This window comes from Tarenaya hassleriana, unplaced genomic scaffold (genome assembly GCF_000463585.1).
Source record: "Tarenaya hassleriana unplaced genomic scaffold, ASM46358v1 Cleome25, whole genome shotgun sequence".
NCBI lineage: Eukaryota > Viridiplantae > Streptophyta > Magnoliopsida > Brassicales > Cleomaceae > Tarenaya > Tarenaya hassleriana.
The window spans coordinates 1762116-1775509 of record NW_010965775.1 but is presented as its reverse complement, the minus strand read 5'-3'; the positions used below and the strand labels follow the sequence as shown (position 1 = coordinate 1775509).

The window sequence follows — 13394 nt, the reverse complement described above, 5'->3', positions numbered from 1 at the left end:
TGTGAATGCTCCGGCGGCTGCAGCCGCCGCCGCCGAGGTAGGTTGAGCGTTTTTGCTTATCATCAAATGGGTTTGTTCTTGTTTTTTTTTACGGAGTGTAAATGGATGTGATTACTTGTGAAAATTGGAGTTCACCAAGAAGGTTTGGTTAATTTCCACTTTCCTCTTGTTATGGTTAATGTGAATATTATAATAACGTGATGAGTTTGGAAATAGTGAGAGTATTTATATGGTTTCAATCTATTTATTTTCCGCTTTATAATCTTAAACGAGTGATTTAGAAGAAAATAAATAAAATAAAATGAAATAATGATGTATTATCAACTTTGATTTATTTCTACAAGTGGGCGTTATGAAAACCGTAAGAGAGGAAGTTTTGATTAACTTGTCTTTGTTAGGCTCTCCTTTTGACGTTTTTCTTTGACATGATGTGTGATTTCTTTTATTTTAGAAAAAAAAATATATCTATTTATTATTTTTTATGTATTTCATCTTTGTTTGGATAGAGTTCTGATTCAAAAAATTTCAAAATAAAATAGTATTTTTGCCGTTTTAATTATTTTAGATTTAATTTATATCCATTTAATTTAATTTTAAAAAATCATATTAATAGATTGTCGTATTAAGTTTTATTCAAATATAGTAAAATATTGTTTTATTTGCTTTTATATATCAAAACCCAATATTTAATTATAATATTCCAGCCACGGGGAATTCCAAACATATGTCGTATATATTAACCCATGTTACAAATACATCTTTACCAAAAAAAACAAATGCTCACATATGTAGTAAGAGAGCTTTAAGGTAGTTTGACTGTTAATCGATTCATATATTAAAATTTTATATCGCTCTTTTTTTATGATGGAAGAAATATAAATTTCAGAAGAAATTAGAGTGGAGATTATAATTTTAAAAAAATTAATATTTTTGTTAGTATATTTGATTTTGAAAGGACCATCATTGGAGCAGAATAAGTAACATTAGGAATCATATGTCATCTCTGTGGGCTGCCCACACCATTATGGAATCTTCGAAATTATTATTTCACTTTTTCTTATTTTCCATTATTCTAGACTGTCTTGTCGATATAATTTATTAAAATATTATTAAACCTTTAAATTTGAGAGATTTTTCTTTGCCTTTTTTTCATAATCGCTTTTAGAAAAGTCTAAACGAAAAGCCTGAGAGATAACCGGATATCGCCAATCAAAACCACATACCGATTTAAGTAAACCAAACAATCACCCGGTTCAAGCTTAACCGGGCGCAGTCCCATTTTATGACCAGACAACAACACAAAGTTACAACGTAAGATTAAGACAAGATCGCCGACAACGCGCCGGCGAGGGAAGCTGTCGTCGACGGCGAAACTCCCCGGCTTCCGCCTAAATACCATTTCTGTATCATTTCCGCCACGTTGGCGTTCTCGACCTTCATCTTAGCCCCCTCTTTCCCCTCCGTCGCAAACGCTATCTGCGTCCAGAAACGCAAAACGCGGTCAGTCAGCGTTGACCCGAATTCGATGGTTGAACTTAGATTCGGATTTACCTCGCAGAAGCGGGAGTCAGAAGGGAAGTGGTAAGTGATGAGAGAGTCTTTCTTGAAGTACTTTGACTGGAAGAACTCGACCACTTTCTCCAACGCAGCTTCTTCTTCTTCCTCGTACTTGTCTTCCTCCGCCAACCGATCTCTCACCGCATTCTCCATTTGAACTCCGTACTGCGAACCCTTTATCTCTTTTATCACCACAACCCTTACGATTTTCTCCACAGGAGCTGAAAGCAGCAGCAACAACAACAAAAAAATCAAATGTTATTATGATATTTTTGTTGGTCGTTAGGGTTATATGCATGTAGATTCACGTTACCGGAGACGAGGGCATGGAAGAAATCGTCGTCATCGACGAGGGCATTTCCCGGTTTGCCTTTCCAGTTTCCGAGATGTGGTCCGACATCTGATGAATCTACGTAAACTCCGATTGCTGTGAACTTCACTTGAAGGAAATGGATCTCAATATCTGTAATCCCTGTTTATTCACAAATTAAACATGATACGATTCCATAATTAAGTGATTTTAGCCAAAAAAAAAATAAAGATTACAGCTTTTTTTGTTAACTAATTAAAGAAATTAAAGATTGATTACCTTGACCTATAAGAGAGAGAGGTTTGGAGGTGACAATTTGCGAAGGAAATGGAACTTCATGCACCATTACCACCTCACTCCCCACTGTATAATCTCACATCAATATACAAAAATTAAGAAGACCCAAAAATCTAAACAACACAAAGCAAAATCATTCTTAATATATAAATTAAACACAATAATAAATATAAAAACTTACTTGTAATGAGATTTTGTCTCTCGGCAAACACTAGTGCCGGCACCAAAGAGAAGAGTGAGACTCACATAACAGATGGCTTCCGAGATTTATTTATATATACACATATTTATTCTTATGTTGATGTAAAAAATGTGAATAAAAAATATAAATGTAGGGTTTGGTAAAAGATGATCCCCAAAGGCTCGAAGGAGGGTGGTAGGTACGCTAATCTTGCTAACGTTCAAAGCCTGTGTTTCCCATTTCTCATTTTCTTCAACCAACCTTTCAAGAAAAAAAAAATTTATTTCATTTTTTTTCATTAGAACAATAAATTAAAGATAAGTAAATTGAAACTCTTCAATAATGTGCCAAATTTCACATTTGGAGGATTTTTTTTGTAAAGACGAATTTTTTAATTTCACAAAGAACATTAATTTGTGGATTTTTAAATTTCGTCGTAAAAAGTTTTAGTTCTACTTTATTTTATATTATTTTTGCTTCTGTATAAATATATAATATATTTTCTCTTCGGGGAATCTGATAAAAGCATGTATAATAAATACGGAAACGCTCTTGCGTTGCGTGGCCAATCCTACGCCACTCGTTCTACCTACCTACCTACAAACGGTTAGTGTTCGTGCGATACACGCGCGTTTTAGGCGCGTCATGACCGAAACTAAAATGGAATGACAATATTGAGCCTATGGGCCTGTAAATGTCGTTAACATTTTCTTAAAAGGCCCAATTAGGCCCAACTAGCGCCTGCTTTCCATTTACAAAATCAGGCAGGGCCTATGACAATTATCGTTTTTTTTTTATAAATCCAAATTAATTTTAAGATTTAAAAAGATTATTTCAACGGTTTCAATTCCAAGCAGAATCACTGCCTTTCATACTAACAATAGCAAATAAAAAGCCTAAGAAGAGCAAATAAAAACCAAATATTCCGTTTCAAAATCGGTTGATTGGATAATTAAAACAATTCGCATTAAATGATTTATCTTTGGAATATGAATTATGGTATACACGTGCATATACACACTAATACACATATATTCATACAAATATATGTACTTGTATTACACACACGCACATATATATATACACACTTATTATACACACGTTTATTATACATACTATATATTGGATTTGTGTAAACTCTATGATTCTCAATTCATATTTTTTATATAAAATAATCATACGGGTAGGGCCAAAGATGATTAGATTTAGTTATTAAATTACGAGTGTTTGTTAAATTTGTATGTTAGAACTGACAATAAAAGGAAACATATAATTAAAAAAACTTCGAGGGCCACACAAATGTGCATGCTGTACGCGTGCCATCCGACGGCCATGCATGTATGTATGCAAAAACTAATTATTATTATAAAATAATATTTTTATTTTATTCTTCTCAATTACGAACAAAATTTCTATCTAAACATTTAACCACAAAAGGAAAAATCACAACAATAACTATATATATATATATATATATATATTTGTCACAAAAAGAAATAGATATTTAGTGATTAAAAAAAGAGACGTGTTAATGAAAAATTATAGATATTTTCTCATTCATTACAAAACAAAAGCGATATAAAAGGAAAATGAACAGGATATGTATGAAGTGCAATAAAATGGCTCAATTTGTTAAAACAAAAAAAAAATTCGAGTGTTTATAGTACAAAATTATAGTTGGTCTTAAAATTACACCGACACGTGTCTTTCCTTCAATCTCCTACTTAAATTACGAATCCAATATGTTACGGAGAATCTTTCACTGTCCAGATACATACTCGTGCCCTTTTTTGGTAAAACTATGTTGATAAACACGAATTCATTACATAATGCATATTTTTATTTTTATTTTTCAATTTATCCTCTGTATAAATAAGACTCACCAGTACTCGAAAAAAAAAAAAAAAAAAAAAAAACTCCTCCCTTGATCCTTTGGCTCCATCGGCACTATTTTCAAGCTTTCACATAATTTTCGTCCGTTGGCAATGGCGATGTTTTTCTTCACCTTCCTACTCGTCCCTCTTCTAGGGTTTCTCATTGCCTCGCTAACGGCGACGCAGAAGAAGAAGAAGACAGCCACGACGATGACTTGCGGCGCAAGAAACGACCCTCCTCTCCCACCGGGACCAAAGCCTTGGCCCGTAATCGGAAACCTGCCGGAGATAAGGAGGAACAAACCGGTATTCCGATGGATACACTCTCTCATGAAGGAGCTCAACACCGAAATCGCCTGTATCCGCCTTGCTAACACTCACGTGATCCCCGTGACTTCACCCAGAATCGCCCGGGAGTTTCTTAAGAAGCAAGACTCCGTCTTCGCGTCGAGGCCTCTCACGATGGGGACCGAGTACTGCAGCCGCGGCTACTTGACGATCGCGGTCGTTCCCCAGGGCGAACAGTGGAAGAAGATGAGGAAAATGGTCGCCTCTCACGTGATCAATGCCAAGACCCTCCAATGGACGCACGAGAAGAGAATCGAAGAGGCCGACAACCTGACAAGGTTCATCAACAACAAATGTGTCAGAAACAGTCGTGATTGTTCTGCTTTGATCGATCTGAGGCTCGTGACTCGTCAATACAGCGGAAATGTGGCCAGAAAGATATTGTTTGGGGTAAGGCATTTCGGGAAAGGGACTGAAGATGGGGCCGGGCCTGGGTTCGAAGAGATCGAACACATTGAATCCCTGTTTACTGTGCTTACCCATCTTTACTCCTTCATATTATCGGATTATGTCCCGTGGCTGAGGACGTTTGACTTGGACGGTCATGAGAAGATCGTTCGCCGTGGTATGGAGGATGTCAGCAAGTACAATGATCCATTTGTGGATGAGAGACTCAGACAATGGCGACATGGGGAGAGGACAGAAGCTCAAGATCTTCTCGACATGTTTATCATGGCCAAAGACAGTGATGGAAAGCCTGCGCTAACAGATGATGAGATCAAAGCTCAAGTTACGGTATGTTTCTATTCAAAAACTATGTAGTGTTATTGATGGTGAATTGTTGCTTAAGTAACATATCCGTGTTTGCAGGAACTAATGTTGGCGACAGTGGATAATCCGTCGAATGCGACGGAATGGGCCATGGCGGAGATGATCAACGAGCCGGAGATTATGCGGAAGGCGGCAGAGGAGATCGATAGGGTGGTGGGAAAAGACCGTCTTGTCCTCGAGTCCGATATCCCGAACCTTACTTATGTGAAGGCGTGCGCGAGGGAAGCGTTCCGGCTGCATCCCGTCGCGCCGTTCAACCTCCCTCACGTGTCGAATGCCGATACGGTGGTGGACGGTTACTTCATCCCCAAGGGAAGCCACGTCCTGTTAAGCCGAGTAGGGTTGGGTAGAAACCCTAGCGTGTGGGACAATCCACTTAGGTTCGAACCAGGGAGGCACTTGAGAAACGGAAACACGAGCGTGGAACTGAACGAGCCGGATCTGAATTTCCTTTCGTTCAGCACGGGACGACGTGGGTGCATGGGTGTGAGCCTTGGCTCGGTCATGACGATCATGCTGTTGGCTCGGCTGGTTCAAGGGTTCAGTTGGACCGTGCCGGGTGGTGGCGAGGGCAAAATCGACATTTCAGAGAGTGAGGGCGACCTCTTCTTGGCCAAGCCATTGCATGCCGTTGCAACCCCTCGACTGGCTCCAGAAGTATACTCCCGTGTGATATAAGGGAAACGAACAAGCTTTTCTCTACCATAATTAATATTTTTTATAATAAAAATTTCTGAAGAACATGTTTTGGGAATTATTTGGAGCCTTTAGCTTACAAATATCTATGTTTTTCCTTTCATCTGATAAATTTTGATGTTACATGTTATGAAATTTTAATATGAATGTTAAAGAAATAACATGTGATTTGTCTCCCTCTTTCCATTTCATCAGCGCATTGGTGTTTTCTTATACATCTAAACACATTATTAATATGTATAAGAGCTGCACATAATTTTATCTTTATCATATCTCATAATAAGTCTAATAAATTCTCTTTAAGCTCCATAAGTAGATCTCACCATAATAGTTAATTTGCTAGAGGAGGAGGATGCCTGCTCAGGCATATCTTTTATAAATTAGAATTTATTCTAAAATAGTATTTATCCCAATTAATATGATATTTTCCCTAATTAAATCTATAGTAAATTTATATAAATTAAAAATTGACTTGAAAGGTATCATATATTATTATTTAAGGAAAAATAATTTGAAAATAATATATAAAAATAAAAGAAAACAAATAATATCACATTGAGACGTTTCAACTATATACAATTCAACATACCATAAAGTTCAATCTATGACAAATACTATAAGAACTCTATATGAACACAAAATACAAGTTCTTTTAAGGGTAAAATCCATAAAAATTCTCTTACTAAACAAGTTTGAATCAATTGAACATTTGTATCAGAAATTTTTCGACTTGGTTTGCCATTTCTATAAAATATATAGTTGACAACTGAATTTGTAAAATGGCGGAAAATAAATTTCAAAATGAGTTATTATAATTTTTAAACTTGTAAAATGTATTATTATAATTACCAAACTTGTTTTTGAATAAAAATCGCCGAGGTTTCTTTTGATACTAATTAATAAATTTGAGAATTATAATGACACCAATTAACAAATTTGGAAATTATAATGCCATATTCTGTAAATTTGGAAATAAATTTATCAAAAAAAAAATTTAACAATTTGTGTTATGTCGTTTTACAAGTTCAGAAATTTTTATGGATTTTACCATTCTTTTAAACATAAAATCTATATTATAAAGAAGATCCATCTGCATTTTATCTATTATAAACAACTACTCAATCTACACAAAGAGAAGTTTTTCCACCATGAAGATGCAATAACAAGATGGATAAGAGCAATTTATAAATAGAGAGAAACTCATAGGGAATTAAATTTTGATTCTCAAAACTTTTAAAAATAGATGATTATCAAAACGAGTTTGAAACAAATAATCTAAAATATATGAATATTTTATTTTTATGTTTGAAAATAATTGAATATTTGACAAAAGTTCATTAGAACAAAATATAACCAATGAAATATAAAAATTTAAGTAAATTTTCAAAATTAATCAATATACAAATCCATACCTCCTCTCTTCTTCATCGACAACGACCCGATTCTCCAATATGATGCTTCACGTCTACTTCGGGAGCCTAACCTTGAAATATGGTTCTCAAGATCATCTTTGATTTAAAGAAAATAAATCCAAATCATACTCAAATAAGAGCATAGATTTCAAAGAAAATCTAGCAAAGTTTAACAAAACAACCTAAAACACAGAGAAATGGAAAAAGAGATTGTTTTCTCTAACTAATCCAATGGAGGAGACTAACAAAGAAACCATACTCCAACAGAGGAGGAGTGAACTTCGGGAGATGCAAGTTTAAGGGGCACAATAATACCTTTTTTTCCGCAATCACCAATGACGAGAATATGAAGAATATACTCATCTTTTCTAATCAGAATATCATCATTTCAGCCAAAATCTTTTTGCAATGCTGAGAACTGCTGAAATCTAGTAAGATGTGGTAGTTATAACTGATACACAAGAAATATTATACAACATTGTGAAGAAAATCTGTAAGAAAATTATCTTATCTGCACGGAGAAAAATGGAGACAATTTTGAAGAGATAGCTTTCTTCCACTGATAAAGATACATTATATGGAAAATAGAAATCCAGAAGCAGAAGTATCTAAATGAATTGGGTAGCATTTCAACAAATCGAGCTTTAACATTTGTTTCTTCTTTCCGAAAGTTTTTTTCCCCGCAAAAAGTATCTACATAGAGAAAATGCAATTTATAAATCAACAATTTTTTTTTGTCATAAAAAGGAAATTTTTGGCAATATTTGAACCTAAGGTCATTTTTGGTATTTTACATTAACAGTCTTTTCCATTTCTTCCATTATCGTAAAGGTTAGAATGACTTGTGTACAACTTCTGTTTTACTTAAAATGCACGAAAAATCCAAAATTATGTTATGCCAAAATCATATTTTTTGGCATTCAACAAATTAGAAAAGTTCATTTACAATCCACAAACATGAAAAAATAATTGTGAATGTTCCGAAACTTATAGTTTATAGTTTTTTGTTTTAAATTTAAAAAATCATAATTAAATTTCAAAAAATTGACAAACAAATCATATTCTTTAAAGAAATAATGTGATTGTCTCTACTTTTTTCCATTTCATCACCTCATTGGTGTTTTCTGGTACATCTAAAATTCTTATTTATACAAAACTCGAGTATAATATTGTGATAGATTATATCTCATAGTAAGTCTAATAAATTTTTTTTAAATTCCATAAAAAGACCTCATCCTTATAGTTAATTTGTTGGGTGTCTGATCGTCTTTAATACAATAGAATTTAATGTATTATAGATCCAATTAAATTCCATGATAAAAATCCAACCATCCGAGAAAGATATTTATAGATTCATAAGCCATCAAACAAATATAATATGTGAGACTGTTAATATCATTTCGATTAATTTTAATTTGGTTTCATACGATTTTCGATTCTAATTCTTCTCTCTTTAAATCTACAGTAAATTTATATAAGTAAAAATTTTGACTTAAAAATTATCATATGTTATTATTAAAGGAAAACTAATTTGAAAATAAAATATAAAAATAAAAGAAAACAAATGATACCATAAGATGAAATGAGAAAACTTTAAATTTTTTATTGGATTTATTCGATTTCTTTTACAAATATATTTAAATCTATAAATTCAAATATAGTGATTTAAATTTTATTTATTAAAAATGAAGGGACGGATGACAATTTAGGAATAAGAAAAATGGTTTAAGTCTGCACTCAATGACAAGTGGAGCTTGACCCAAACCAAACCTATACTGAAGCTATCATGAAGTAATTATAGGTCTATAAATCCATCAGAACTTAAAAAATGGACAAATGCCAAAACGAATCTGAAACATATAATCTAAAATATGCCAATATTTTGTTTTTTGGTTTGAAAAATATTTGAATATTGGACAAAGGGTCATTCATTATAGAACAAAATATAACATAAGACTTCAAGCAAATTTTCAAAATTAAACAGTAAGTGAACTCATACCTCCTCTCTTCTTCATCAACAACGACCCGATTCTTCGATACGTCAGGTCTACTTCGGAATCCTAACCCCTGAAATCTGATTCTCAAGATCATCCTGGTTTAAAGAAGGTAAATCTAAATCCAACGAAGGAGAATAAAGAAGAAACTATGCTCCCACAGAAGAGGAATGAACTTCCCGGGATGCTGGTTGAGGACGACGAGTACGCATCACTTACAGAAATCGATGTGAGAATAAACCAAAGTCACTTGCGGAGCAGAGAACAAGAACTTAAAAAAAAGGGGAAACGAAGTACCTACCCAGAGAAAATGTATCTTGAAACGTGAAGAACAACATAACGATCCCAGGATGCTCAAGTTGATCAATAAGGATCCTCACCAACTTAACATGAGCTGTTTTATTGTCCATGATCTGCGGGGCGTATACAGATCCTGTGTCCTCCATCTTTGTCCTGACAATCGTATTTCTCATCAACACAACACAAGAACTGTTTTTGTCAGTAGAAAAAAAGTGGAGAGAAGAAGAAACAAACAAATAGACATGGAAACCGCCAAATCATGCAGTGTCTTAGCGATTCTGAAGAGTCTTGATGGCTTTCTTCCATTGAGCTGCTCTCTGTTGCATGGCTACGAATGATAACATCTTCTTTGGCTGCTAATACAAATGAAGAAACAGAGTGAATTCTCATCATTTGATGGAAAAAAAAACCACACGAGAAGAAGAAACTGAAACCATTTGATCCACGTGGGGAAGGCTTACCGTGCAGATCTTGAAATTGGAAGGGCTCAAGAAAAGATTTCGTTCCCTTTGACGACGCGCTTTGACAGGTTGACGTAGATTATCTTGGGTTTGTCTGTAAGTATCAGCTGAACCTTCTTACTGCTGATATCATTATCCCTGATTCTCCTGGTTCCAGAAAGTGTTGCCCGTCAACAAAACAAAATGCTTAACTCTTCAGGCCCAATGTTAACATCGAAACACCCCGACAAACTAGGTTCTCTTTCTGTTGTAAGATTATGCACAATGTCATAAGCAAAAATGGTACAGATTTGCAGCACGAGTACACTTTTTTTCTAAACTGCTTTTGCTAACCCTTACCATCTCGAATCAAAAGAGTCTATGGAAGCAAGCCTGGTTATCGAACCTGATGATTCAGAGCGGCCACCACCATTCCCATCATTCTGCATGGCTGAAACATTTCCAATGTGGTTTGGGTTCCATGGAGAACCATGGCCATCATCCCTCTCTGGAGATGCTGATTGATACTGCAAGATTACAGACTGAATAAAAAAAGAGCAAGAGATACCGATTTGATCTGAATTTCTTAAGACTCCCGATGTTTCAAAGTCTATAAAATGATTTACCACAGGATCTAGAACTAGTTTTGGAGGGGTCTGCGACCGTATATTCTTCCAGTCAATGCCCTTAAAGAAAGGATGACTCTTGAGAGCAGCATAACCTTCTGGCCCGGTACCTAGTCTTCTGCCGTATCCTGAATTAAATCGTATAGAGAAATCATATGTTTTATAGTTCCCCATGTATAATCGGCAACCGTAGTGAACCATTACAGCCAAATTCCCGAGATGTTATAATCAGAAGCCATAAGGAAACCTTACAGCCAAAATCATTGCACAAATAGATGAGCTTGAGAATAAAGAACTGATATGTTTCTCGGGTAAATCGAACCCACAATGCATATATAGATCGGTGTCTCTTACCAGTAAAAGGTCAATGAGATCTCTCGCCGCATCTGTAAAATAACGAGGGAACTTTATATCTTTGCCAATAATTATTTGAAAAATCAGCCATTCACTTGCATCCTTGAAAGGAGCTGTTCCTGAAAGCATTTGGTACACACTGCAGCCGAGTGCCTATAGATCATTTCTGTTTGAATATGTTCAAAACGTACCAAAAGAAATTGGATTCCGTACGACACGAAATCCAGAAAGCCGAAATGCTGCTTTGACACCAAAGCTATATTCATAAACTCTTACCCAAATGTTGCTGGAGATGAACTCAGAACTTCAGGAGTAACATACGAAGCAGTCCCGACCAAAGTGCATGCCTTATCATCTGTATATGTCAACTCGGGTAAAATAAAAAGGGGATTAATCAAGAATGTCACAATAATATCTCGATAAAAGACTTTTGAGCTCAATGGAAACAGTGTCCGGATAAATTTTACCATAGGCTGCATTTGGGAGCACGGTTGCTCGGCTGTCTTGCATGGGCTTTACACTACCAAAATCACCAATCTTGATGTGACCATATGAAATAAGCAACAGATTCTCCGGCTGCAGTTTCGAGAAACCGTTGAACACTGACCATGACGAGGATTCACTGCTGCGAAGAAAATGTGGAAAGATTTACCTTAATGGATCAGTCCCATATCATGTATATATTCAGAGAATCCACAACCTCAGCAATGTAGAACTGAGCTTCATCCTCTGAAGGTCAACCTTTCTGGCAAAAAAAAGAATAAGAAACAGAACAGTGCCCAATACAAACTCATAAATAGAAAATCTCCGACTAGAATTTGAATCATCACAACTCCGTTGGAATCCACACGCAAGAACAACACTTGGTTTCATCTAAAACTTCAAATTTCCAAAAAGAGAGAAAAAGACAAAAAGCATTTACTCTATCCGGTCGAAAAGCTCGCCTCCACCGCATGATTCAAGTGCCATGTCCAATCAAAACAAACGAGACCACAGTCACTCACAGAAGATCTGAGCAGAGCACAAGAACTAAAAAAAAATTCTAAAGAAGTACCTACCTACCATGGAGAAAATGTATCTTGAAACGTGAAGAACAGCTTCACGATCCCAAAAGAAGATGTTGGACCAGACCATGTTCCCTTTTAAGACGAGCTTCGACAGGTCGACATAGATTTTCAAGACGGAACGGACGACCTGAATGCAAGACAAGACTCCGCAGAAATCAAGAAGAAAGAGAGAGATTCAAAAGAAGAAAGAGAAAGACCCAGGAAAAAGCCCAAGCAATTCCTTTCGGACACCGAGAGGAAGATTGAACAAGGATGCAAAGCTAATGGAGAAAGAACGAGAGAACAGAACCCTTAGATGTGAAAGTATGGATAAGCGAGCCAGTCGCCATGGTACTGAGCCTTCAAAAGTTAACCGAGAGGAATAGAAACCTGAAAACTAAAACCCATCAAGGCACGGCCACCAGAAAACCCCACACAACAAATTTCAGAAATATGACCTCAGAAAGCTCACCAGGGCTCTCCAAGGTCAATAGAAATCGGTGATGAAACGGAAAGATTCAAGATCAGAAAGAGACGATTCAAAATCGCCTGGAAGCGAAAGAAATCGGTGATGAAACGGAAAGAGTCGAAATCGCCGGAGCTGGAAGAAGAAAGCGATCGGATTCAAAATCGCCGGAAGACGAAGCGAATGAAAAAAAAGGACCTGTGAATAAACGTGAAATAAGCGAATAATATATAGGTTTTCAGATTTGCCCGTTGGATCCTAACACCGCCTCGCAATGAAAAAGGAAAACGTTTTCCACCGTTGGATCTTACACAATTGAATCGAACGGTGGATTATCGTGTAAGGCCGAATTTTCACTTTTTTTTTTTAATCTAAAAGGCTTCCAAAAGGGTTGGACTTTTGGATTTATTATTCCAATTTTGGGCTTTCTTATTTCTCTGGCCCAAACCCAATATCTTCTCTTCTGGGTAAATATTTTAAATCCATGTTGTCGTTAATAAAATTAAACCAAAATAAATCGATTTAAACCGGCCATATATTCCAACGCCATATAGTAATCCATACTAAATTCAATATATATATGTATATATGACTATGATAAATTGATGATAATCGTTGTTAACTGAATTTAACATTAGCTTTATTTAAAGTCGAATTGTAAAAAAAAAAAGGGAAAACAATTAATACAATGAAATCACGGTCATACAAAATTTAGAGCAAAT

The 13394-nt window shown here is 35.4% G+C and overlaps 4 protein-coding genes across 4 annotated transcripts in view; 2 read left to right on the top strand and 2 right to left on the bottom strand.

Moving 5' to 3' along the window:
* LOC104816685 (RING-H2 finger protein ATL73) overlaps positions 1-41 on the top strand; it is a 1197-nt gene extending 1156 nt beyond the window's left edge. The window contains exon 2 of the mRNA XM_010545615.2: positions 24-41. Coding sequence (XP_010543917.1) covers positions 24-41 — 18 coding nt within the window. The remainder of the gene's footprint in view (positions 1-23) is intronic.
* Positions 42-1172: 1131 nt separating this feature from the next.
* LOC104816513 (probable chalcone--flavonone isomerase 3) lies at positions 1173-2456 on the bottom strand. The gene is made up of 5 exons (XM_010545378.1): positions 2346-2456; positions 2147-2230; positions 1871-2029; positions 1552-1778; positions 1173-1476 (listed from the first exon to the last, which is right to left on the bottom strand). Coding segments are annotated over exons 1-5 (630 nt in total). The 5' UTR covers positions 2347-2456; the 3' UTR covers positions 1173-1317.
* Positions 2457-4269: 1813 nt separating this feature from the next.
* On the top strand, positions 4270-6093 carry LOC104816511 (phenylalanine N-monooxygenase). Its single transcript, XM_010545377.2, has 2 exons — positions 4270-5302; positions 5378-6093. Exons 1-2 carry the CDS (start codon positions 4331-4333, stop codon positions 6014-6016), a joined length of 1611 nt encoding a protein of 536 aa, XP_010543679.1. The 5' UTR covers positions 4270-4330; the 3' UTR covers positions 6017-6093.
* Positions 6094-9126: 3033 nt separating this feature from the next.
* Positions 9127-12590, bottom strand: LOC104816510 (3-phosphoinositide-dependent protein kinase 1-like). Its single transcript, XM_010545376.1, has 11 exons — positions 12517-12590; positions 12219-12354; positions 12083-12104; positions 11861-11905; positions 11628-11785; positions 11437-11515; positions 11161-11299; positions 10807-10934; positions 10587-10707; positions 10202-10348; positions 9127-10093 (listed from the first exon to the last, which is right to left on the bottom strand). Exons 2-8 carry the CDS (start codon positions 12292-12294, stop codon positions 10917-10919), a joined length of 537 nt encoding a protein of 178 aa, XP_010543678.1. The 5' UTR covers positions 12295-12354; positions 12517-12590; the 3' UTR covers positions 9127-10093; positions 10202-10348; positions 10587-10707; positions 10807-10916.
* Between the last annotated feature and the right edge of the window lie 804 nt (positions 12591-13394).

What these genes read in the sequence shown, in the direction of transcription:
- LOC104816510 (XM_010545376.1), bottom strand. Translation starts at nt 12,294, where the DNA reads ATGGTCTGGTCCAACATCTTCTTTTGGGATCGTGAAGCTGTTCTTCAC. An exon ending in ATACATTTTCTCCATGGTAG is followed by an intron (nt 12,105 to 12,218) that starts GTAGGTACTTCT and finishes CATGCGGTGGAG; the next exon opens with GCGAGCTTTTCGACCGGATA. An exon ending in GCTCCCAAATGCAGCCTATG is followed by an intron (nt 11,516 to 11,627) that starts GTAAAATTTATC and finishes TGACATATACAG; the next exon opens with ATGATAAGGCATGCACTTTG.
- LOC104816513 (XM_010545378.1), bottom strand. An exon ending in TCTCTCTCTTATAGGTCAAG is followed by an intron (nt 2,030 to 2,146) that starts GTAATCAATCTT and finishes GTGAATAAACAG; the next exon opens with GGATTACAGATATTGAGATC. An exon ending in CTGACTCCCGCTTCTGCGAG is followed by an intron (nt 1,477 to 1,551) that starts GTAAATCCGAAT and finishes TTCTGGACGCAG; the next exon opens with ATAGCGTTTGCGACGGAGGG.
- LOC104816511 (XM_010545377.2), top strand. Translation starts at nt 4,331, where the DNA reads ATGGCGATGTTTTTCTTCACCTTCCTACTCGTCCCTCTTCTAGGGTTT. An exon ending in AGATCAAAGCTCAAGTTACG is followed by an intron (nt 5,303 to 5,377) that starts GTATGTTTCTAT and finishes CCGTGTTTGCAG; the next exon opens with GAACTAATGTTGGCGACAGT.